Raw genomic sequence first — 22,377 nt, 5'->3', positions numbered from 1 at the left:
GTCACGCAGTTTGCAAAAGCCAGTTCTGGATTTTGGACGCACTTTGCCAGTAAAGCATGATTGGCTTCCCGGAAGTTTGTCTAAATTCAAATTTAGGCTGAAACCAGGTGAAATCAACAGATGCACCAAGAGGTGGGAGTGAACTAATTTGGCTATGATGCAAAACTAAAGAAGGTGACCATCCATGGAAATGATATGTTAAGCCTATCTAAATTCATTTGCCAACAGGACCAGAAGTCTTATCTGACACCTCATTTCCAGTGTAGAAAAAATTGTAGATGAGCTACAGTACCTCTTAGTGAAGACAACAGGAATGCAGTTTACATGGTATCAGACAGTTTTCGCCATCCCACATGCAGGGTATCCTCACAGCTGGCATCAGGACTCTTCAGGGCAGGAACTTGATTTCCCTCTGTCTGCCCAGCATTGCAGGGCAAGAGCTGAGCGCCGGGGAGCACTGCCACCTTGCCAGTTGGTAAATCTCTGAAGGAAGATGTGGGCAAATGGGTGCAAGGGTTCAGATTCTGAGGCATTACTGTATTAAAAATGCTGTTCCTGATGCTCTCTGGTCTTTAGGACTTACAGAAACACCTAAAAGCTGGGCTCTAGGTGTGGGAGAGAGAAGAGATCTCTGGATACTCTTAAGCTAAGCAGCTTGTCCCAGTATTAAGATTGTAGATTTCTCCTGCTCCCAGGAGCTCCAGGCAATCTGGCTCCTCATGCAACATGAGGATATGCTCAAAATTCAGGCTAAAGTCTGATGTCCATTTGCAGGCTTGTGCTGGTTGCACCAGAGAAGTTATTCTGATATAACTGTTAGTGGGGGTGGGCTTGGGCTGCTCTAGCTTTAGTGGGGTAAACTCTAATGCCAGCTTCAGTTGCAGCACAGGGGAAGTCAATTCATTATGTTTATATATTGTTCTGGGGGAAGTGAAAATTCACCATTCATATGGAAGACCTAAAATTGCTGCTATAATTATACCATAATTATATCATCTAATTAAAGCTGCAAACACTGCTGTAGAAAAGAAGAATCATTGTCAAACTGGTTTTAGACTGGTGCAACCTGAGTTAGAATTATGAATTAACCTGAGTTAGAATTATTATATATATATTTATTATAAAGCATGATAAATGCTTTATATTGCATTTCCACTTCTCACAGAGCCACCTTGAGAGTAAAGGACTTAGAAAAAAGACCTTTTAAGTTTCACTTTCTAAGGAAAAACTAGTTTTTCAGTCTTTTTTACACCAGCTACACTATTTTCATTTGATTTATCCAGTCTTGCCAAGTCCAAGTTTATTGCTGATGACAAATCAAAGCTTCTCTTTTTGTTAGGTGCACTCAATGGATTTTGATGACACGTGGCATCCAGCCACACACCCCTCTGGGGCTGTGCTCCCTGCCGTGATTGCTCTCTCTGAGGCCTTTCCTCAGAAGAAAAAAATCTCAGGTCTTGACCTGCTCTTAGCTTTCAACGTGGGAATTGAGGTGCAAGGCAGGTTGCTACGCTTTTCCAATGAAGCCAGGAATATTCCAAAAAGGTACATAAAAATACTTCAATTAAAAAGTTAAATGGAAGTGTTAATATACTTAATTAGATAGCACTTAATATACACATAGCATAGTTAATCATATTTTCTGTTGTCGATCCAGCAATTTTGCAAAGCTTCAAGCAAATCTTAAACATGAATGTACTTACGTCTCCTTACTGCTTGGGTAATCGATTTCTTTTTGAGAGCATTGATCAGCTTACAAGAAGGCTCTGCTGATCTCTCTATTAATTAAAATCAGCAGCAAAGGAGCAACATTTACCAGCACAGGTCTAAAGATCTCAAGAACATATATGACCTTGCTCTCTTGCTCACTTGCTCTCAGCAGCCTGGAGTCACCTGTACTGGGCTCAGAGCAGAGCCCAAGAAAACAGGGTGGGGGAAATGCCCTCGAAGTATGGGGTGGACTAGATGTCTCCTTGGTAGCTCCTGTGTTTTCCTTCTACCAATTTTGCAAACCTGGTTCAGAATAATAGAACTTGCATCCTCCAGTATGTCTAATTTATAGATGAGGAAAAACTATGATGCTTTTGCGATTTTCCTGTTCAGTTTACCTTGACTTATGAGCACTTCTAACTTTCCAATTGCTTTCTGGGAAGGCCCTATAACAAGTGCTATTATTCCAGCTTAACTTTTTCCTGGGGAAAACAGCAGTTTCTTCCATTAGGACCACACCTGAAATATGAATGTATGCTTCTTTACAGTCCTGGCCACCTTCCAATGTAGTAAAGGGAAATTGAAGCTTGTATATAAAGTGAATTTGGATGACTTTCTGAAATAGGGTAACGAAGACATTTTGTTTTCTCAGGTTTCACCCACCAACTGTGGTTGGTACGATAGGGAGTGCAGCAGCTTGCGCAAAACTGCTAGCTCTTGACCAGGTGAAATGCAAAAACACCTTGGCTATTGCTGCCTCCTATGCAGGTGCCCCCCTGGCGAATGCAGCAACCCAAACGAAGCCCCTCCACATTGGCAACGCTGCCAAGCACGGACTGGAAGCGGCTTGCTTAGCCTCACAGGACCTTCAAGGAAACAAACAGATCTTGGACATGGAGTCGGGGATGGGTGCCTTTTACACAGATTACAGTCCACAGTCTCTGCCAACCTTGCAGTCCTATGCCTGGCTGTTGGACCAGCAAGACGTGGCCATCAAGCGCTTCCCTGCTCACCTTGGAACGCACTGGGTGGCTGATGCAGCATCTGCTGTTAGGAGGAAGCTCATAGAGAGCAGCGACAACTTGCTTCCCCTTGATAAAATTGAGAAAGTCATTGTCAAAGTCCCAGAAGTCAAGTACGTGAACAGGCCCAACCCTAACTCGGAACACGAAGCTCGACACTCCTTCCAGTTCGTTGCCTGCTCTGCTCTGCTGGACGGCAGCATGTCAGTCCAGTCCTTTGCCAGTGAGAACATCCACCGGCCAGCCTTACGGGAGCTTCTCTGCAAAATGCAGCTAGAGCACCCTGCCGATAACAAACCTAGCTTTGAGAGTCTTTACTGCGAAGTGACTGTTGTGCTTCAGGATGGCAACACGATTAGCGACCGCTGCGACACCTTCTATGGGCACTGGAGGAAACCTCTGAAAAAGGAGGACCTGGAGAAAAAATTTCAATCCAATGCTTCTGAAGTCCTCCCTGCAGAAGCCACAGAAGGCATTATAGAGACTGTGTACAACCTGGAAAAAGTAAAGGACTGTTCCATATTAAGTATGTTTTTATCAGGACAGTCAGCTAGAGCAGTTTCAGAGAAACTGCGCTTACTTTGAACTCACAGCTAGATGCTATTTACAAAGCAAACAAAATTCAGGAAGAGGCCTTAGTGACTCAAGCACTTTTAAATTGGACTTACTAACACAAGAGCCATTGTCAGTCCAATATTCCGGTTTTTGACTAAGTAAGTAATTTAGAAATAACACGCACGGTTCAGCGAGAGAGGCTGAAGATCTGCTGGCACAGTCTACTTCAATTATCTTTGTGTCTCTAGAGGCAGAGCACTGCCTGCGTGCTGCATAAAAATTTCCCTAGTCTTCTGCCAAAAGAAATCTGCACGTTCTGCTTCTGCAAAATCACTTCGCAAAGGAAATCCGAATTCTGGAGGGGTACGGAAATGCTGTCTCTATGAGAAACACCACTGTGAGAAGGACAGAAAATAAGTTTCTAAACATGTATTTCTGTACATTTAGCTATAAAGTCTCCTTGAAGAGGCCACCTGCTACATCAGAGCTTTGACGTTTGTAGCAAAATAAATACATAAAACAGAGTAGTAGCTCTTGATACTCTGCAGTACGTCAGGCTTTGCTATCAAGACCGGAATGTTCTTCATCACGCTGCTGCACAGCAAGAGGGACAACTCTATGCTCCTAGTCCCAGAAGCATTATTTCCCAGCCCCATCTTTTGGCTGCTTAATTGTACTGGTTTAGTCCTGCCGTATACCCACTTCAATTAAAAGGTGCTGGCTCAACAGGAGATTCAGCCCCACTTCAACCACTGAGACAACCAGAAACTTTTAACAACTGTGCATTTAGGCTGGGGGGTGTTTATTCTTAGTAGGCAAGAAACATTTTACAGTGAGAGAGGTTGTGGTAGTCCTACATTTTCTGACTGCATACATGCAAGTGTAGTCCTGGTAAAAGATATACTATGCTCTTGTGAACAGTTGCAAGTTTTTAATAAGAAAGCTGCTTCTGCCGCATTTCAAGTTTATGCTCAAGCTGTTTACTTCAAAAGATTATCTGCTGTCTTTTTACTTTGACAACCATTCCCACTCAGCACCAATTAGTGATGCCATGTTTAGATTACCGCAGTGTCTGCAGTAGGTATCAAGACACGTCTTATGCTGCAACCACTAAGTGACCACAGTGACAATTTACTCACCTTGGAAACTAATTCTGGGAATCTTTAGTTCCCTTGAGCCTCACCACTTTTACTTAGACAAGGCCTTGAAAGATTGTGCTTCTGAGAGGCTAACTTTTGCCCACATTTATAAGATCAAAGTAGGTGTTGTTAAGATGTATAAAGTGTACCTACTTTAGAGCACTGAAGTATGTAAAAAAAAGTTTAAAAAATAAAAAATAAAAATAAAGCTACTTCATTTTAGTAAAAAAAATTATTTCATTTATTACACCACTAGTTGTATATTTTCCATATGCAAAGTATTAATTTGTACTTAAGTTCTTTGTACTTAAGTACTTCGTCCTCTGACTCTTGGTTTATAAAATTAGTTTATGCTTGTTTCAAGACCTGCAGAGAAAAGATCTTTTTCCCTTTTGATTGGAAAGAGAAATTAAATTACTCCTCTATACTGAAGATATAGACACATTTACAGCTATGTCATCTGTAATTATACCTGGGTAATCCCAAATGTAAGTTACGGATAATCATCAGTGATGTGAGAAAAACCCATTGGATGAGAAGGGTGCCTACGTTACTTATCAAGACTGAATACATTTGGATTAATAGATCAGCAAACACAGCAACTTCAACACGTGCTTTCTATTTTAAGGGAGAAACAAATAGGATTAACATGGCAATAACTATCTGACGTACTACAGATTAAGAAAAAACACCAGGAACTGTGAAGTTTGATAGCTGCATTATTTTATTAATACCATCAAAAGAAGCTAAATGCTCGTGCTTTGCTAAATTGATTTCCTTACAGAAGTCTGTACACTCTCATTCAGGCAAGTTTCAGGACTTCCTCTACCATTGTTCCAATTCCATCAAAGATTTCGTGCAGAGGAGCCTTGCACATGAAAGCACAGGTAGTAACTATTTTATTGGCTTTATCCACATGGGATTCACTTACATCTTTGCAAATGTGCTTACATCCAAGCTCTGCTATAGCAGATGCTGTTTCAGCATCAGGAAATCTGTAAATAAAAAATATGGCGATTAACATAAAAAGGGATGATACAGCCATATAGTTCTGCCAACATTAACTTGAGTGAGAGAACAACAAGAACATTAAGTGACAATATTTAAGTGACTCTGTAGTTGATGACAAGGGAGTAAGAGACTTCCAGTGTCAGTTCATCCCCATAACAACTCATCCAATATCTCTGAAATGCAGTCATGATGCTTGAAGGTACAATTCTGTTTAACAAGCTTTGAGTATGTTTATAAGATGATACCAAGTGCAGCAATAACTAATCCTCAGCATTTTCTGATATGGCAGCTGAACTTGCAGGCATGTTAGACCTTTCCATCACCTCCATATAAGGTCTTCCACTGGGATTCTGCAGTGAATTTAATTTTCTGGGGATAAGGCAGGAACAGAGGGATGGAGGAAATACCTCACTATTACTGTTGATATGAAATTCCACTCGGAAATCTTATCAAGAGTTGACAGTCCTTGAAGCAGCACTGATTTCTGCCATGGCCTATTCGCACATGCTTCCCCAAAATTGGCCCCAGTCCACTACCATGAGAAAAATTTCACTAAAACTCTGTGAGCAGACAAAACCCAACAGACACAGTTTAAATGGCCACTCTACTAAGTTTTTAAATCCCAACTGGGCAGACACCTATCCTTCATTTGCACATTTGAAACATGAGTCACAGACTTCAGAGGTATTGGGTAAGCAAATTCAGTACCTCACTTAGTATGAGCTAAAATCTGTCACTCAATTACCACAAATGTAGCAAAAAAATAAAAAAAAAAATTTGATACCCTCAGTCACCTGCTTGTTGGCACAACCAGGATCCTCTTTAAAAAATTGTTTTGCCACTTTCAGGACTGATGGACACTACATCCAGTGACTCATTGGCATCCACACTGCACAATAAAGCCAGTGCAGGAACCTATGTTGCCTTCAGTGGCTTGCAGAATGACGATTTAGGCAAGAAATAAGGTTGTCTATATTTTTCATACCTGTAATGTGTCTGTGGATTTTGACATTATAGGACGTATCATAGACCAATATATTTCTGAATTCAGGGATAAGTTGTTCCAACCACAGTACATACGAAGTCTCCTGACCTCATGCATTCAGTCCATCTGCCCTAAGAGCACCACGTCTATGAGTATTACCCAAGTGAAACTTTAAAATAAGAGAAAACTGTCAGTTACCAAAGGGTTGCTGACACCAGAGACCACAGATTTTAGCACAGAAGACTGGACATTTTCTAATCCTAATTCCCACATAAATTAACTCCATCCCTTTCCTTCTTACCTTCCATCTACGTTTTTATCTTGGCCGACTGTGACTTCACAACCAGGAAAGACTTTAGCTGCCAGGACTGGCGATATACAGCACAAACCTATGGGCTTTTTAGCTCTGTGGAAAGCTTGGAGTGTGGAGTTCACGTGCTCGTTGACAGTACAGTTCTTGCCATCTACAGCCCAGGAACACAGGTTCTTTGCTACACCAAATCCACCTGGAAAAAAAAAAAAGAAAAAAAAGAAAAAAACCTCAGATGTAAGACTGCCAAAAGCCATTAAATTCAGTACCTGAGAGAAGTTTTCCTTTTTACAATATAATCATGGTATACATAGGACTTTTGCATTACCATACTGAAAGCTTTCTGCACACAAAACGTGATGGGTTTGTAATATTACAAGTTCAGCTGCAGATTTTTTTATACCACATACATTACAGAGGCAAGAAAGCTTAATGTTTCTCCAATAAGTAACAAATAGAGAAATTGCAAGCCTTGTATTCTTTGGCTAGTCACTGGAAAAGCTGCACCACCTGGTACATACCCCTTCAATAACCAAGAGGGAGATTAGAGGAAAGACCAACAATACTTAAGTAGGAGAGTGCAGTTCAAAGAAGTAATGCAAACAGTGACTTTCCCCTCTACGGTAATTTAGCTCACAAATTTTAGTTCAATACTTAGCTACAAAAGAGCACACCCCGCCCCAAATTCCACCTAGAGTTAAAAAACATAAAAGATTAACACAATAAAAATGAAACAGATAATACCTAAAAAGGAGTTGGTAATGTACAATATTCTGAGCCATGCCACATGTGAATGATAAGAATATCCTATTAGAAATAATGCTTAATTTGTCTGTATAGAAGTTGGTTACGACAATCCTTTAATTGCATTTTATCTTCATATAATTGTACAGATTACATTTTGCAACACTCATTTGCTGGATTTAGAACTATCAGAATTATCAAAGGTTATTATTAAGTGTAACATCCATTATATTTAATTCTTTATACATAATAAGAACAGTATTAACTTTTCTACAATAAATAATCTTCCAGAAGAATTTCAAGGGACAACATCAAGAAGTTTTGCATTTTTAATATTTTTGCTTTCACTCAATCCCTTTTGTTTGCTGTTATATGGAATCTCTGAGGTAAGGTTTTAATTTTCAAACTTAATATAATTTATTTCCCTGTAACAGTTATTACCGCAACTCCCCTGAGCTCGGGTTATAATAGAGCATGAAATTAACATGGAAAATATTTGCTAGCCACTACTCCCAGACCAGCCCTGATGTCACCGATTCACGAAAGCTCTGGAAGTGGATTTCCCAGCGTTATACACATACTCCCTCTGCTGGCCTTACAACAGAAGACAGTACAACAATTTCAAAGTCAATACTTAGGCACAGCTGTGAAGACAGTTTTTAACAAAGTTATGAATATTCTGGAAAGTGATCTTGAGCAAGTCACAATTTTCTCATTACACTTTAGTTTCTTCATTTCTGAAGTGATTGCAATTACCTCTATCTGAAAGGCAACCTTGTGGCCTATAAATGAAGAGTTATCCACAAACATACTTAGTGTAACTTGATTAGCAGCAGACCAGATACACAATTAAAGCAAAATGTGGCCACATCTGACATTGAGCATGTTGGCAACCTGCTATTCTGCCAACAATTTCAGAGGCCCTAAAATGAAGGCACTACCATGCAACATCACATTCAGGCCTTACTTTTCAATTCTAGTCTGTGTTCTTGTCCACAAGTAGGTACTTAGATCTTAACAATTTTTAGAAGTAAGGAACAGTCTGATGTATATTCCAACACCAAAACAACACTGGCTTTTTAAATTAATGAACTATAAAATAATAAATAAACCAAGATGACCTGTCAACTCACAAGAGCTTGCTAAAACATTCTCATCCTCAAAATAAGAAAAAAGAACTATACCTCTCAATTTCAAGAGATTTATTATTATACAAATGAATTTAAAAATATAAAAGCATCAGAGACAAACCATTCTTTGCAATTGCATAATCACAAATTATTCTTTTAAAAGCACCTACCAGGGAAAATAACCGCATCAAATTCACTGACTTTCAGTTCAGCCAAATCCTGAATGTTTCCTCTTGCCAGTCTGGCACTTTCGACTAACACATTCCTCTTCTCATCTGTTGGACTTCCTTTTAGGTGGTTGACTACGTCCCTTTGCTCAATATTGGGGGCAAATATCTTCACCTAGAATACAGAAATGAAACAATTTTGTGTATGTAAACATAACTCATATATCAGTGACAACGACGGTCATTTAGTGAAACAAGTTTTTGTTTCTGAAGTCTCTCATCCAAGACAAGTGGATTCCACAGGCCTGATCTATTGCTTTAAATAACTAAAAAAAAAAAACAGATCATGTATTAGGGTGTGTAAAGCTAGCCATTCTCCCCATCCAGTTTTTAAGCCTTTTTGATAGGAGTGCAATCTTGTTCCAACATTACCAATTCTGCCAGGGCCTGCCTTCACTCTGCAGATAACTGGAAGGCCAAACAGCACCACAATTTATACGAGCTGCCTGAATGGACAGACAGCAGAGTCTCAGAGTGCTAAAACAGATGTTAAAAAAAAAAAAAAGTTTAATAGATAAAGATGCAAACTTTACAAGCATTTCTAGTACAAATATTATAGTTACTCACTCTACTAAGACTGGTAGCTGTAAGTAGAAAACAAAACATGGAAGAACATGTTTCAGTTAGGTATAGAGTGTAAAAGCTGAATCAAAAACATAAAGCTTTGGGAAAGGTCTACCACAGGGGCTGGTATGTTTTGATGACTGCTTTGCAGACTTCTCAGTGCTGGCTATGTTAGTTAGAGAGGATGATTTTGTGCTAAATACGGGGCTTATTTTTTTGTTCACACGGTGGTGGTGTCACCGTCAGGCCCCTGAGAGTGACCACTTTCCGTCATCCGAAGCCACAGACAGGAAAAAAGCACGACACTGCAACCGGCTCCAAACTTTTCTTGGGAATCTGAGTTACCAAAATAATACTACAGACAGCTACCACAAAACAAACAGGCAAACCCACACGAGTGCTAGAGCCTGACTTCCGCAAAAGCACTCAGAAAGCGGATCAAGTTCGACCCCCATCTCATTTCTAGCTCTCCAGAGCTGCTGCCTCCCCTTCGCTCCTTGCTCCTGACCCAAGGATGGCTTTGCGGTGCCCCCAGCCCCCAGGCCCAGGCACTCCTCGCCCCGGCCGGCCTGATGCGATGAGGATGAGCCGCGGCGATGGGGCCGCCGCGCTCCTACCTCGGCGCCGCCGCGGCTGAGGTGCACCAGCGCCGCCGAGGCCTCGTGAATCTCGCTGCCATCAAAAACGCCGCAGCCGGCCAGCACCAGCGCCACCCGCTTGCCCATGGCGGCCGGATGACAGCTGCAGTACCGCCCCGGGGCTCGGTCGGCGGCTGGCCGAGCCGCCGAGGAACTCCCACAGCCCGCCTACCCTCACAACACTTCCCCTGCCTTGCGCCTGCGCTGCGGCGGCCGACATTTTGTAGCTCCCGCCGCGCCGCCCTGCCCTGCCCTGCCCGGCTCCTCACCGGGGGGTGGTCGGGGTGAGCCACACACACACACACACTCGGGGAAATTTGAGTGGATCAGGTCCAACCCAGAGAAATACAAAATATAAACATATTTTGTTTAGAGTGGAGGGGCAGTTCGACACACTCATTCAACACGGGACTCCCTGGGCTCAGCTGCAGGAGCGGGAGGGTTGGCTAGGTTTGGGCATCGGGGAGCCAAGTCCTCTGTGCTGGAGTCCTCCTCACGCGTGAGGGCTAGGCAAACGCTGATATCTGGAAAGAGTCATAATTTCAGTGCATGTGTGGAGATAAGAGTAGATTCTGAAACTCCTGTGTGCTAGGGCCAGGATTAATGTTTAAGCTAGGGGACTGACCGCCTTCAGAGCTGGAATTCCTTTTCTTTCTGTCCTGACTTACTGACTAGTCTTCCTGGATGGACCCTGAACCTAAACTGTAGGTAGCCTCATCTCCAGTATCGTTTCTGGTCCTGCTTCATGGATGATGAAGGATCATCCATGGATGATTGATGGATGTCACACTTATAGGTAGCCCTTTTTCCTGGATTGGCTTTGGATCTGATTGGGAAGTGATGTTTCTGTCTACTTCAGATCCACCATGTTATGTCCCTGTGCCATAGTCCAGCTTCAATTTCCTCATGCTGTCTCTGCCCTGTGACCTTATCACACCCCTCTCTCTCTCTCAGCTCCATGTTCTCATCGCAGTTCATGACATGTGCTGGCCCTGGCTCTGCATCACCTTGAAATAGCCCCATGATGATTGATCTCTGGCCTGGGCCACAAGAGCAAATAGCAATAAAAGCACTTCACAAGGGGTCCACCTCTTAGACCAGACCTTTTCAAGCTGCGAGAACACACCTTGGTGGGGGAGAAGCTGCTGTCAGGACCCTGTGTGCAGTAATAGGTCGTTAATTACCCTGGCCAGCCTCAGCTGGGGCTCCACCCAGACCTGCTTTGACCATGGGCTCCATGTAAACTTAGACCTGGGCATCCAGATGTGACCTGAGCTATGCTGTAGGTGCATCTGCCTGTCCAGTTCTGTCTCCTGCAGCCCTGATAAACAAGCTGTGAACTTATGTTGCAGGTGGCCTTCAGTCTTGTCTCCTGCATGGAACCTGGACACATATTATAGGTGGTCCCATCTCCTGGATGGACGCTAAGCTTGACTCTGCCTTGCTGTGCCTGGGGCTATTGCTGGATCCAATCACAAACACATGCCTGTCCCCATTCAGAAATTCCAGGACTATACCATGGTCACTCAAGGCACCATCCCAGCTTGCACCATGGTCGCCTCTGCTCCTGGCTTGTCCTCCCTTGCAAAGCAGCTTATGCTGCTCCCTGACATCCCTACAGCTAGCAGACCTAGCACAAGCAATTAAAGTTGACATCTGACTTCAAATAGTCATGTATTTGGAGTGGGAAAGAGTGCCACAGTTCTGCTACGTGGCATCGCTAGGGTGCTTGGGCAGGTCGACAGCTGATGACATTGAAAACTAAACTAGCTGTTCCAAATCACAACTTTTGGCTGCAGCAGCAGGGTTTCTTTTCCCCTTTTCTCTCTGTTCATTCCATCTTGTGTCTCTCACATGCAGAGGCGAGAAGATGCTGTTTTATAATGGGAAAACACAAAGAATCTTCTTGTTTCAGGAAAACATTTGTCTTTCAATGCTCCAAAAACTAATACAGGGAATTAGAAAAAATTAGGAATGCAGTCAACTTCAAAAGTTCAGCTTTGTAGCTAATCTCGTTTTTTTTTCCTCAAAGCCTACTAGTGGACAAAGGTGGAGATCAGTTCTGTGAGTTGACAAAAGGCACTTTGACATGTTTCTGGATAATTAACTAGACAGCTGCTGACTCATACTGCTGGCATGTGAGCTTTTTAGCTCAAGTATATTTATTCAGAAATTCATTAATCATTTACTTTCTATTTTAAAACGTGGTTCACATCATAACATAGCTTGCATGAAAAAACAGTACTGTGCTGCAAAAGTTTCCTATGGGATGCAATGAAGTGAGATACAAAAAGGCTATTAAAATGAAAATATACATATCAGACAGATTTGCCATCTTAGTCATTTGGTCCAACACCTTCAGCAACCACAGCAGTGCCTGAATAGATACTTACCACTCTGCAAAGATGCTGCACAGATGACTAAGAACAGGTTCGTACCGTATTTCTAGTTTGGCTAATGAACAGCTATGGCACCTTCATTACTTCACTTTGCTTCCTTGCATCCTGGTTTCATAGAAGGGACAAACTGTACTTCTTTTCGTTTAGAAACCACTCCCAGAGTTGCACATCAGAATCTCTAAAAGTCAGAACTACTACTATATCCCACACAAATGCATACCTTTTTGGACAGAAGGGATGGCATCTTATAAAACATTCAAGCTAGGAAGCAAGAATGAATAATTGCACATTATATTCTATAAACCACAAAAAGAGAAATTCACTATAAGGCAGACATACAGGATACCTGAGATTAAAATTAAATATGGAAGTCTATGTACGCAAGAAATTAATATATGGTACTGAGCTACATAAATTTTAAAAATTAGCAGCACAGAATCAAGTAACAATGAAGTGAGATACAGACATATTGACAAAATAAAAGACTTTAATAGCTCTGCCATCTTAAAAGTTTCTAAACACATTAAGTAATCCCAGCATTACCCAAACAGATATCCATAAGCCTATTCTGCATTTTTATGTAGGATGCAGATTTTTTCCCTCAAATGTGGTGGGTTGAGTATAGTCTCGCTTAGTGCTGAGAACTGATAGCTCTTCAGGAGCTTACATAAACTGAGCAGTGATATCCCTCCCAGCACCTCACAGTCAAAGTCCACAGCAGTTATTTATTTACCCAGTGAACAGCACTAACCAGCGCTTTCACTGCAGATGCCAACAACCAGACAGCCTCCTGGACTCTGATGCCAGCATACCCTGTTTTAAACTCTAGAGATGTGGAAAAAAAAGCTATGTTTTCCACACAGATTCTGCTCTCAAACCTGTCTTGACCTTATTTCTTAGCCAGCAAAATCCACATTCAGTCAAGTGACATTTCCTTTAGTCACTCATAGAGATACGACTGACCAAGATATCCCTAAGTAATGGGGATATCCCTTTGGTAACAGGGAAATAGATCCCTTTGGTAATGGGGATATCTCTTTGGTAATGGGGAAAATAACCTCACAACTATTTTTTCCCCCAATACATCCACATGCAGTCAAGTCAAACATTTAGTGTCACATACCACTAGATATTAAAGTTTTCCATTAAAATACGCTATTGCGCATTGTCTCCTTCCTGCTATAGCTTAGCTTCCTTCACGCGTGCATGCAGGACTAGTACCTAGAAAGGAAATTAGAGAAAATTTAGCACCTCTGTACCATCCTTGGGCTCAGAGAACCTACGCGAGCAGGGAAGAGTTAACACTGCCTGTCAGCACCGTGTCACATGAGAGGACCGATTCAACACGCGCTTTTCCGAAGCAGGAGGGAGAAAAATAAAAATAAAAAAATAAAAAAAAAAAACTAAAACACCCCCACTGCAACTTTCGGCGTTTCTTTTGGTCCCTCCCTCTCGGCCTGGCCCCGTACCGGTGCTCCCCGCCGCAGGGGCGGTGTCGGGCCCGGCGCGGAGCCCACAGCCAGGCCGCACCGCCATGAGCGCGGCCGGCCGCTGCCCCGGGCTGCTGCTGCTGCTGGTGCTCGTGATGGCCGCCTGGGGACTGCGCTTCCCGCAGCGGCACTGGCCGGTGCCTTACAGGTGAGGGACGACCCAAGAGGGCTGGGGGCGCCGCAGACCCCTTGCTAAGCCCCGCGGGGAGGTGACGGTATCGGGGGGGCAACGCCGCAAAATGGGGGAGCCCCCCTCGAGGGGCAGGCGGCTGAGCGGGTCTGTGCCCCTCACCCTGCTGCTTTCGTGACAGGGAGCGCCCCGCGGGTGTAAAAATGCTGGCCAGGAGCTCAGGTTTGGCCCTGCAAGGCCTTGTTGCAGTCGGTATCAGCTGACTGAGCTGGCTCGGCAATTGCTTTCGTTTTTCTTCCGATCCGAAGTGGTGCCGGAGTGCCCTGAGATGAGTGCCTCTGAGCTCCTCGTGCTGCCACAAGGGGCATCAGCACCCCGGTGCTCTCGCAGGAATTCATTGTGTGTGCGCTAATAAAGCTAAGTTAGGGAAATCCTGCAAATATGTCTGGTTCTGTCCGATCCTGCTTTCATTTGGTGGGTCCCGTTCTCAGGTTAGGGGCTGTCTAGAGCTGGAAGCCCCATCAGGCATTCCTGGTTGTGTGGTTTTGTTTTCTTTTAGTTTAGAAGTTACACACAGCATCACCTTTTTAATAAAATCGTTACCTGGCTTGTTGTTAGTACTGTGTTTGCTAGAGTTCGCTCACAAGTAAGGGAACAGGTATCACATATTTGACCTGTTAGCTGAGCTTTTCCTTCCAGCAGATGCATTATTGCTCCCAGAAATACTTCAAAAATACTCATTTAATTCCTATTTTAGTAAAAAGTTGTGGTGTGGAAATCAGGCTTTTTTTTCTTTTTTTTCTTTTTTTTTTTTTAATCGAAATTCACTTCGTATGCCTGTTGATGATAAATGAAATGGAATAAAATCCTGCTCGCTGCTCCATAGCTATTTTAGCTTCAGAAGAAGGCCTGGTACTGTGGGGAAAGTAGAGGACCGTGTAGTGTGCTCCTGCATTTTACTGAACTGAATAGACAGGACTTTGGATATGCTAAGGAAAAGACCCTCTTCGGGAGAAAGGCTGCACTTAACATGTGTATTTTGTGGAGGTTTGCTGTTTGTAGAGAGAGGTATAACCTAGTTTAACTGTTATCTAATGAATGTCTGAGGTTTTGAAAGCTCATTGTTTAATTCATAGCAGTTATGCTTTTATCAAGTGATGTCTCAGGGATTGATCTTGCGGTCACGAATCTTTCAGATTTTCCAGCAAGTTCAGTAGTTGCAAAACCTGGTCTCGGGATGGTCAAAATCAGAGTACAAACCTGTTGGTCAGTCCGAGACTGACACTCAGAAACGCAGTATTTTAATGTTTCTGAACTTCCTTGTTCTCTTGTCACATGCAGTGTGCAACGGGAGGGGAAAATGAAAATATAGGGCTTGTAATTTAGAAACAGGGCTTAAATGTATAGATGGCATAAGTCTGTTTTCTGGCTCTGTGTTCTTGTTCCAGCCATACTCTTTTTCTTTCTCCTTTTTTTTTTCTTTCCAGAATGGACAAAATAAAATTAGAAATGTCGAAATACAGCAGCAAGCATGGAGAAGTCCACAGGGAAAATCCAGTGTCTAGACAGAGCAAGTGACCTTAGTTGGCTCAGAAAGTCCAGTGTCATTGAGTCATCGCTTAACTGGGGGATCTGTCTCATTCAGTAGCACCGGATACAAGTGCCAGGATGTGCTGAAATCACAGGGTGTGCTCCGAACGGGCTGTGTATGCCAATCTACCTTGTTAACAGGAATGTAGGAGCCTTACTTTAAATGAAATAAAGTGAATGAGTTGGAAGGAGATTGGGAAAGGAAGACTTGCCAGAGGGTTGTGGGGGTTTTGTTGTCTTTTTTGTTGTTGTTTTGTTTCCCTCTTTGTATATGGTGTGATAAGTGGATTCAGTCTTCAGTTTTTGAGGCTTAATGGGAACAATGAATGGAAAAAGTGGACCTAAGTTCTTAGACCTCTGTCTAAATTAGTGTAGAGGAATGACATTTCTTTCTTATGTTGTGAATATTCTAGAGTAACAATGGCTCCATCGGGGGAGCTATTACTATAAAATAGATTCCCAGAGCAAACTGGTCAATCCCTGTTTAGACAAGCTTAGGAGAACGTTTTAGAGGCAGATAGGTCTCAAACCATCCTCTAATCAGCATTTATATCTCTTTGATTCTACGAATATAAGTCACCCTTTGTAATCCACAGGATTTCCGCTTCTTAGCCATCAGCACTGTGTACAACATGACTTGCATTTGCGCTCTCTGTAGCCTTAGTCCTGTTTCTGCAGATGTACGCCTCAGCAGTCCCATGAACTTGTGCGCTCTGCGTTTGGATCAGAGTCTGTCTTTGGCAGGTGCTGCACACCTGACCTCTCCGACTTAGGCTCTCAGGAATTGGCAAAGCAGTTACTCCAGCCGTGAAGCTGTGCCTATCATCCCGTTTGCTTCTCTTTCTCAACGCAGGCGCTTTGATTACCGTCCAAAAACTGATCCTTACTGCCAGGCTCGTTACACTTTCTGTCCCACTGGCTCTGCTGTTCCGGTTATGAAAGAAGAAGACGTCATTGAAGTCTATCGATTACAGGCTCCAGTATGGGAATTCAAATATGGGGATCTACTTGGACATTTGGTAAGGTGATGTTTCTGTTTAGCAAAGCTATAGCAACAAATTCACCTGCATTGAACAGCAGGTGTCAAGAGCAAGAGCTGTAAGATAGGGATAATCTTGCATGGAAGATCATTGGAGCACACAAACTAGGCTGTCTATAGGAAAGATACCTGAAGAGCAGCGAGTTCCAAGCAAAAGTTGCAGAATTTATCTTGGCTAAAGAAGCATGACCAGCACTCTTGATGGGTTTGAATGTGTTCCACCACAGACCTGCATGTTGGGAATATTTCATATAAACACGTCATTACATTCTGGGCTTCTTTTTTTTTTTTTTCAGTAGCACTGCTTCTAGAAAACACACTCATTTGGCCCCTTATGTCATATGAAATGTCTGCTTAGTGTGTTAACTTCTGTTGCAAAAAACTTGGGTTAAGTTTGCATGAACATAGATATATGTCGGGGTGGAAAACTAGCTGGTCAGAATGGCAGATCATAGGGAGTTGGTTGCTTTTATGGTTCTTTTGTGGATATTATGATTAGTATTGAACCAAAGTCTATTTGTGGAGTCATACAAATATGAAAGAATCTCAACTTTAACAATATTTATAGCTGTAACAGTAGTATAAATAAGCTTCAGAGCACGATCCCTAATGACTAAAGTAATATTAATAAACATGAAATAGCAACATCAAAACCAAGCACACAGAGTCAAAAATGGAAATAGCTTCAAATATCATCATCTTAGTTGTTAAACTAAGACTGAATTTATATATTTACTGTACAGCTTCTAAAATAAATATTTATCTCATTCCTTTTGTGGCTTTCAGTGCTTTTTGGTAATTTAGTTCTGCTCTATATTTCTTTGATACCCTTTTGAGTTAAGCATTCAAAAATAAATGTGAGCTTTGATGATGAGCTCCTGCTGAGTATGTGCTGCCAGATAACAGAAAATATGGTGGGTAGATAAAAAGGTACTGAGACAGTGTGACTCCCAAGTTAACAGTACATGCACGATACAATCTAGCGTGTTGTGCATCAACACTACTGAAAACTAAGATGATGCAGGAACTACTTTCCCTTTTCTCACCCTGCTGCTCAGCAGCTCCCAGGTGTCTGATCAGGTGCAGGTCAAGCTGATGTCAGTATTATAGGATCATTTTTCTTTATGTTAAAGTTTGTGTTTATTTATTTTTTTTTTTTTCCCTGTGTTCTCCCCCCCGTCTTTTTTTTTTTAATTTTCCAGAAAATTATGCATGATGCTGTGGGCTTCAAGAGTGCTTTAACTGGCAAAAACTACACAATGGAGTGGTATGAGCTCTTTCAGCTTGGGAACTGCACATTTCCACATCTCCGGCCTGGAATGGATGCACCATTCTGGTGTAACCAGGGAGCTGCTTGCTTTTATGAAGGAATAGATGATGCACACTGGAAGGAAAATGGAACTTTGGTTCTTGTGACCACAATATCAGGTATACTTCGGAAGCTCTGGATGGTGCTAATATCATAAAATACAGTCAACCTTGTCTTTATGTAAAGCATAGAATCATTAGGGTTGGAGAAGCCCTCCAAGATCATCTGGTCCAACCATCCCCCTACCACCAATGTCACCCACTAAACCATGTTCCTAAGCACCACATCCAACCTTTCCTTGAACACCTCCAGGGATGGTGACACCACCACCTCCTTGGGCAACCTGTTCCAGTGCCTGACTGCTCTTTCTGAGAAGAAATGTCTCCTCATTTCCACACTAAGCAGTATCTTTTCATTTATGTTTTGTAGATTATTTGCAATGTTAGTGGCTGATGCTACTAATTTCAAACTGAAATCTCTGCACTTCTTTTTAATATAGATAGTGATATTCAAAGGCTGCTGCCTTTTGAACAATGCACACTGAAGAGTTGTTTAATGGGTGTCATTTGGTGTAGCTGTGTAAAAACACTTGAGTCTCTTGACTATAAAAATAGCAAAACAGCTTGTAGAGAACAATTATGGAGTCTCTTCACATGCTGTCCTCAAAAAAAGGCCTCCTATTGTGAAGTGGCAGATGACTGCTGAGACAGGAAGAAGTGGTGAAAATGTGTGCATTACCGAGCAAACAATTAAGGAAGGCATATTTAGAAATACACATAACTGTCAAAAATATTCATCTCAATTTCCATCTCCTACATTTTGTGTCATAAAAACTGTACAAATGTCCCTAGCAATAGGTTTCTCTGTCACATGTCATAAAACAAAACCAGTTTTATACCTCTAAATTTGTGGATGATCACCACAATAACTTCCTGATACATACTGAAAAATGAAATCCTAAAATAAAAAGGCCTTTGGAATAAATCTGGTTGATTACTATAGTAATGCAGTGACTTGTGAGCAAAGCTCCCTGAGGACTTGAGAGCTGTAGTTTTTCACAAACAAAACAGTTTACTCTCTCAAATTAGTGTAATAAGTGGTACAAGGCACACCAGAGTGTGGAATTGCTACAGCTAACACAATGTGGTGCTTTATCTTCGCCCGCTTCTGCCTTCAGCTGCTTGCTGGACTCGGTCCCTAGGTTCTCTCGCTGTTGCAGATAAGAAATTCCCGGTGGTTCTTTAAGCAATGAAATAAGTGGAGCTGCTTTCCTTTGAGTTTGTATCTCGTGACTGAAGATATGGTTGGATTCTTTTGTATGAATTCTAAACTAAATATTTCAAACAGTTTCGGAATTCGTAATATTCTTTGTCTGTGTGGATTATTCAATGCCCGAGAAAGGTGAGACCACACCGGTGCCTTGTAGAGGCGTTATTACTGTCCTGCAAGTCTCTCTTGCTTCCTGTTTCTACAAAACTTTTAGGAAGATGGCAGTTCTGCATTTTGAATTGTCTGAATTTGACTAGGAAATCTGAAAGTTTCCGTGGAAGAGAGCGAATGGAGGCAAGCGCAGATGGACAGCACCATGACCTAAACTCGCTTCCTTCAGGAAGCAGGCAAAAAGCATCCCATCTTGTGGGAGAGGACTTGAACACATGAAACACCTGGACCCTTTTTACCCTTGCAAGAGCCTATTGAACTCTTTGTCAGCAGTGTCAGAGAACACAAGGAATCATTTTCATTTCCTTTTAAACATTGTAGGCCAGGTTAGTGTTACTTATCAGTGCATTTCTTTTGTGAAGTTAGGGCAGGAATACCCAGAGCCTGAGTTTTTGACTTTCTAGGCATTATCCAACAGGTTGTTGTGGAGCCGTGCATAAACCTGTAATATTTTTGTTTGGTTAACGATGTTAAGTCCGTCTTGGTCTTGTTAGGAGAGACAAATCCTGTTCAGTGACGTACATTGCAGAATACCCACTAGGGAGCTAATCTGGTAGGAATTAGAGAAGATAAAGGGAGCTGCAAGCCCATCTACAGTGTACAGTAACTGCAGTTCCTGACACAGATTTTAATGACTTGCTGCTTTATTAAAGTGAGTAGTGGGCAATTAAAAAAGAAATTATCCAACACTTTCATTAAACAGAATTATTATCATGCTCTCTGTGAAGCCCCAAAGCTCTTTAAGTGTGCAGTGAAGAGCAAGTTATAATGGGGGCAGCCTAGGAGGACAGTGTGCAGAGCTTTTGTTGCTCTGTAGTACTTGCCTGCATGCGTGCCTTACCTTGGGATAAGCGTGAGATGTGTTCACCCTCTAATGACAAGCGGACTCAGAAATCTGACCTTCACAGCTTGTTCAGGGGGATTACGTGTGGCGTGCAGCACCCTTGTACAGTTGTACCCAGTGCAGTGATTGAGGAAGGAGAGGGATAAGGGCTAGGCTGAAATGCATCGCTTAGAATATGGGGGAAAATGAAGATTAGTCCCATGTTCCAGGTCTGTTCTGACAGATGCATCCACCTGTAGGAATCTTTCAGAGAGATGAACTGAGTTAGAGGTGTCTTCCTCGTTTCAGTTGTGAAATTGCCCATCACCAGAACACTCCAAACTTGTATTAAAAAAAAAATCCTCTAGGTATTTAATTTTCCTGGTCTTCACGTTCCACTGACATCTTTTGGCTTAGTTTGACATTGGTGGCTGAGGAGCTGCTGAAACAGAAGAGTGTCTCAGTCAGAGATTACGTAGACTTCTTTTGTGGAGAGGTATGAAAAACCGTGCTCTGAGTTGCAGATTTGGTTAAAGTTTTAGGAAGGGCAGAAACACCTGTTGCACTGGTGAATACTGTCAACGTCTGCTGTAGATAGGATAAAACAAAATGAGGAGTGTCACGTGTGTGACACGTCAGTGTTCTGAGTGTCAAACTCAGAAGTTTGAATGTTCTGGCACAGTAGCAGGAAATGGGGCATTAAAAGGAGGTAAAGTTTGAATAACTTGCATGTAAGTTGTTTTATTTAAATATTAGTTACATCTTTGTGTTTGTTACCTGGTCTCTGTAATGCTTACTTTCATCTCTTACAGGAGCCATGTTTAATGAAATGGCAAAATGGGTAAAGTATGACAACGAGACTGGCATTTACTATGAGACCTGGACAGTTCAAGCAAGCCCTGACAAAAAATCCATAGTATGGTTTGACTCTTACGAATGCTCTAAATTTATACTGAGAACATACCAGAAGCTGGCTGACCTGGGAGCTGTGTTTAATAAGATACAAACAAACTATACCAGCATAATTCTGTTCAGCGGAGAACCTATCTATTTGGGAAATGAAACCTCTATTTTTGGCCCTCAAGGAAACAAGACACTGGCAGCAGCTATAAGAGACTTCTACTATCCATTCAAACCTCATAAGACAGTCAGAGAGTTTTTTGTGGATCTCTTAAAAATAATCGATCGTGTCATCTTGAATCGTGAGTTTTACCTCTTTTACAACTTGGAGTACTGGTTTTTACCTATGAAGTTCCCATATCTCAAAATAATCTACGAAGAGGTTCCTTTACCTGTTGGCAGCAAAACTTCTGTCGGTGTGTAATTGCTTACGGAAGAACCACCTTTGTCCTTTTGCCAGAATATGCTGAAGGATTTTGGAGTGCTCCTGCGATGGTGTTAAAGTGCTGTATGTCTCACTGCTAACTGTAAAAGCTGTTTTACAGTCACGTGAAGAATATGCCTTTTTTTCTTACGAGCTGCCTAAGTCCACGAATGCTTCAGCATCTCTGACTTGGCCGGCTTCTTTGCAGCCGTGGACAGCAGCTGGCCAAGGGCGAGCCGACGCGGCTCCAGCTCGTGGTTAAACCACAGCACCAGAGGTTGAAGTGGAGGCAACCTGCCTGCCCTGCTCTCAGGCTGTTGCCACGTAGAAAGCACCTGGCCACCAGTGGCTGCGAGACACAAGCAGTGCAAGGACCTTCTGGTCTGACCAATCCAGCTGTGTGCTAGGGCTGAGAAAGGCGAGCGCCTGGCTCCCTCAGCTGTGCCTTAGATCACTACGTCTCTATTTCTTTGCTCTGTACAACTGGCACCAAAGAACTGTTTGTGGGTTTGTGAAGTGGGGTGGGAAGGGGCAGTGAATTTATGGTAAGAAGGCCTGGGTGGTATCTTGTTGCCACTTTGCCTCCATCACCTGCATTGTAAACACAATACAGATGGGTCCCTTGGATTTGTGTGGTAGTTTTCTAACGCAGGTCTGTTAAAGCGTCTGTTTTGATGCACAACTGAAATACTGCTTGCATTAGTATTGTTGTGCCAGCTCCGGCATCCTTGAAGTTTTCCTGGCTGCGCCTAGAGCAGCTCGTTCCCCCTTTCCAGAATGCCAGTGTTCAATTTCCTG

The 22,377-nt window shown here is 42.5% G+C and overlaps 3 protein-coding genes across 14 annotated transcripts in view; 2 read left to right on the top strand and 1 right to left on the bottom strand.

Moving 5' to 3' along the window:
- Nucleotides 1–4,991, top strand: part of ACOD1 (aconitate decarboxylase 1) — a 35,152-nt gene extending 30,161 nt beyond the window's left edge. For all 11 annotated transcript variants that reach the window (XM_035561304.2, XM_035561300.2, XM_035561301.2 and 8 more), the window contains 2 exons: nt 1,340–1,545; nt 2,363–4,991. In XM_035561304.2, coding sequence (XP_035417197.1) covers nt 1,340–1,545; nt 2,363–3,317 — 1,161 coding nt within the window. In that variant the 3' untranslated portion in view covers nt 3,318–4,991. The remainder of the gene's footprint in view (nt 1–1,339; nt 1,546–2,362) is intronic.
- A 141-nt stretch (nt 4,992–5,132) lies between these two features.
- Nucleotides 5,133–10,191, bottom strand: LOC118255249 (glutamine amidotransferase-like class 1 domain-containing protein 3, mitochondrial). Of its 2 annotated transcripts, none has more exons than XM_035561309.2 (4): nt 10,057–10,191; nt 8,777–8,948; nt 6,724–6,928; nt 5,133–5,421 (listed from the first exon to the last, which is right to left on the bottom strand). In XM_035561309.2, exons 1-4 carry the CDS (start codon nt 10,120–10,122, stop codon nt 5,229–5,231), a joined length of 636 nt encoding a protein of 211 aa, XP_035417202.1. In that variant the 5' UTR covers nt 10,123–10,191; the 3' UTR covers nt 5,133–5,228. The 2 variants fall into 2 exon arrangements, with proteins under 2 accessions (XP_035417202.1, XP_035417201.1); XM_035561308.2 differs by having other exon boundaries at nt 10,015–10,189.
- A 3,564-nt stretch (nt 10,192–13,755) lies between these two features.
- On the top strand, nt 13,756–22,206 carry CLN5 (CLN5 intracellular trafficking protein). The gene is made up of 4 exons (XM_035561298.2): nt 13,756–14,072; nt 16,498–16,663; nt 17,886–18,111; nt 21,068–22,206. The coding sequence occupies exons 1-4, from the start codon at nt 13,969–13,971 to the stop codon at nt 21,577–21,579; spliced, it is 1,008 nt and encodes a 335-aa protein (XP_035417191.1). The 5' UTR covers nt 13,756–13,968; the 3' UTR covers nt 21,580–22,206.
- Nucleotides 22,207–22,377: the final 171 nt, after the last annotated feature.

This window comes from Cygnus atratus, chromosome 1 (genome assembly GCF_013377495.2).
Source record: "Cygnus atratus isolate AKBS03 ecotype Queensland, Australia chromosome 1, CAtr_DNAZoo_HiC_assembly, whole genome shotgun sequence".
NCBI classification, from domain to species: Eukaryota; Metazoa; Chordata; class Aves; order Anseriformes; family Anatidae; genus Cygnus; species Cygnus atratus.
The sequence above is the reverse complement of the archived record's forward strand: the minus strand, read 5'-3'. Positions and strand labels throughout refer to the sequence as shown.

What these genes read in the sequence shown, in the direction of transcription:
- LOC118255249 (XM_035561308.2), bottom strand. Translation starts at nt 10,122, where the DNA reads ATGGGCAAGCGGGTGGCGCTGGTGCTGGCCGGCTGCGGCGTTTTTGAT. An exon ending in TGATGCGGTTATTTTCCCTG is followed by an intron (nt 6,929 to 8,776) that starts GTAGGTGCTTTT and finishes TTTTTTTTCCAG; the next exon opens with GTGGATTTGGTGTAGCAAAG. An exon ending in GATAAAAACGTAGATGGAAG is followed by an intron (nt 5,422 to 6,723) that starts GTAAGAAGGAAA and finishes TTTTATTTACAG; the next exon opens with ATTTCCTGATGCTGAAACAG.
- CLN5 (XM_035561298.2), top strand. Translation starts at nt 13,969, where the DNA reads ATGAGCGCGGCCGGCCGCTGCCCCGGGCTGCTGCTGCTGCTGGTGCTC. An exon ending in CACTGGCCGGTGCCTTACAG is followed by an intron (nt 14,073 to 16,497) that starts GTGAGGGACGAC and finishes TTCTCAACGCAG; the next exon opens with GCGCTTTGATTACCGTCCAA. An exon ending in TCTTGTGACCACAATATCAG is followed by an intron (nt 18,112 to 21,067) that starts GTATACTTCGGA and finishes CATCTCTTACAG; the next exon opens with GAGCCATGTTTAATGAAATG.